General features: G+C 38.7%; 1 protein-coding gene across 1 annotated transcript; it reads right to left on the reverse strand.

Annotated features, from left to right (window-relative positions):
• Positions 1-341: 341 nt before the first annotated feature.
• LOC133868561 (uncharacterized protein At4g19900) lies at positions 342-2,236 on the reverse strand. The gene has a single exon (XM_062305490.1). The coding sequence runs from the start codon at positions 1,884-1,886 to the stop codon at positions 519-521; it is 1,368 nt and encodes a 455-aa protein (XP_062161474.1). The 5' UTR covers positions 1,887-2,236; the 3' UTR covers positions 342-518.
• Between the last annotated feature and the right edge of the window lie 568 nt (positions 2,237-2,804).

The raw sequence follows: 2,804 nt of genomic DNA on the forward strand, positions 1-2,804 counted from the left end.
GATAAATTCAAATCCAAAACAGAGAAAATTTACGTAAGCAGGTAAAACAAGGACAGAAAGTTGGTGCCAGATAAAACAAGGCCAGAAAGCAGATAAATCACTTTCACAATGTACTTACTACTTAACTCAAATGGCCTTCAAGACGGTGATAATTAAGCTTCTTTCTTTAGTTTCTTAAACACTCAAATTCTATTTCAGACTTGAACTGCCATCTCAGGCATATGCCTTCTAATTCACAAAATAACATTGCAATATGTCATCCTCAAGAACAACAACATAAACATTGAATCTTAAAATTATATTTATTTTTTCCATTTTTGGATCTTATAGAAAGATACAAGTAAAACAAATTAAAGGGCTCAACCAAGTTCTTATTGACTATGAATAAGGGATGATTTTAAAGAAGAAAAAGCTCATCATTTCCTAACATACTTTCTTTCGGGACTATGATGGTGGCATGGACCAAGTTGGTCCAGTGCACAAGACAATTTACAAACTGTCTACTTATTCTTCTATGGCTACAAGCTCGAGATCGAAGAATTGCAGAATATACAACAGCCGGACACTATAGAATCGATGATGCTTCCCTGTTCAACCTCTAGCTCCCTGCTCTGCTTGTTCCACAAGTGAACAGAGAAACTGTGAGACTGAATATAACTCAACTTTTTGCGCAGCCATTTTGAATGCAGCTCGTCTCTAGGCCCCCGAAAGAGACTTTGAATCCTACTCCAATCAACTGGATAAAAGGCAGAGGGTGGCAATACAGTGAAGTTAAATCCAGGCCGTCCACTCAGCCTGGAAACAACCCTTGAGACTAAGTAAGGGCCATTGTGCCCCCACTTGTTCCCATCAAAAGTTAGAGCAAATTCTTCAATGAACTTGTAAAGCAGTGGATGATTCTTGTCAAAGATCAGCACAGCATTGTTCAGCCGACTCCAATTCCCAGTTTCAAGATCAATTGTCTGTGCACCAATCACATTCCTCATCTTTGAGAATCTCTTTAATACTATAACATCTGTGTCTATATAAATGCCACCAAACTTGTACAACAAAGCAAGTCTAAGCAAATTAGACAGATTTTGACCCAAAGAAACCTCCCCAGGATCAACATCCCCTTTCCTTAACCTATCAAACCAAGCTTCTGCGCGCGTATTCTCGAACAGATAATCATAATCAGGATCAATAGCCATTATCCGAAACCCCTTTTCCAAAAAGGGTCTTAGAATTTGACTCCCTTTCTTTGATTTCATTGAATTTGAGACTATTACCAAACAAGCATTTGGGTGAGACTTAAACAAGCTCTCCATAGCTAAAACTTCTCTTTCACCAAAAGACTTTAACGAAATTCTAGTCATAAAGAATCGAAACTTACAAGAAGTAGTAGAGTTTCCAGCGAAGAATTCAGCCATTCTTGCTGGGAAATGACTGGACCGAGCTTCAGTGAGCACGCTCTTGAGCTTACGCTTGTGCTTCCGGACTCGTCTCGGCCTGGAACTCGAAGAATTAGTAATGGGTATGAATGAAAAGCGTGATTCGCGCAAACGGAGCAAATGGGTATTCAGAATCACAGTCGGATGTTCTTCTTTCACTGCATACATCACTGAAGAAGCTAGCTTTGAAGAAGAAGAAGACCATTTTCTCACTGTTTCTCCGGCCGAATTTCCTGGCGGAAAATTGGCGGGCACAGGCGGGGACTTGGCCGGAAAAGGGAGGTGAAAGTAGAAGACAGAGAAGCCATTGTAGGCCAAGAGGAGAAGGAGAAGGAGAGCGAAAAGGGAGGTGGGCAAGCAAAGGAGAAGAGCTAGGACAGATCTCTTCAGCTCCTGTAATTGGTGAAGAAGATGGAGAAGGAAAGGCTCAGAAGGCTTGGTGGAATATTCGTACATGGTCTTGCTTGTCTGTGCTAAACTGGGCAATCGAGTTTTGAGTACGGTCCTCCTTTGTGTTGGTGTGGTGAAAAGCTGCTAGTAGCTGCGGAGGAAGTTGAAGAACATCAATGGCGGGAGCGGCAAAACATCCAAAAAAAAAAAGTGGTTTTGTGTTTTTGACACTGGGAACCAAAATGCATAAATATATACATATATATATACTGAAAGGCCAAAGGCGTGGGAGACTGCTTTCTTCCCCCCACCAGCTTTGGAGAGAGAGAGAGAGAGAGAGAGGGAGCAGCATTGAAAGCTTTGCTGAAGTTAGATCAACTTTTTCTTTTCTTTCTTTTTTGGCGAGCATCGTCCTTTTTTTATTTCGATAGAGCTGCATAATAAAGTGAAATTTTCGCCCTGTTTTCTGTGATGTATGTAAGGAATGAGTCTTGTTTTTCAGTAATGACTCGGTCAGAATAAAAAGAATAGAAAATTTTTCTCTTTTACGCCAGCAAATAAACCCAAATTTACTGATAATTCGTGTTAGGACCTTAATTATAAAATTATTTATACTAATTTTAATTTGACAACTTCATCTTAATTCATTAATTTCGTGTTGAGTTCATATCAAATTTACGAGTCGTGTAAAAAATTATCAACACTACATATCATGTGTTTGAGTTTGAATCATATCGAGACATAAATATAAGATTATATAAATTAGTTCTAACCCAACTCATATAATTAAACGAATTAAATTTTTTAACTTTAATTTATTAATTTCATATTAAATTCATAACAAATTCACATTTTCTGTCGGAAGTTACCATCCATACCCAAATCGATTAAACAGGACACACTTGGAACTTTGAAGGACGGATAACACGGTCACTCCTAAGGTATGTTCTTGTCTAAGTTGTCAGCATTTTCGTCATGGTTTTT

Source organism: Alnus glutinosa, chromosome 5 (assembly GCF_958979055.1).
Source record: "Alnus glutinosa chromosome 5, dhAlnGlut1.1, whole genome shotgun sequence".
Taxonomy (NCBI): Eukaryota; Viridiplantae; Streptophyta; class Magnoliopsida; order Fagales; family Betulaceae; genus Alnus; species Alnus glutinosa.

What these genes read in the sequence shown, in the direction of transcription:
- LOC133868561 (XM_062305490.1), bottom strand. Translation starts at nt 1,886, where the DNA reads ATGTACGAATATTCCACCAAGCCTTCTGAGCCTTTCCTTCTCCATCTT.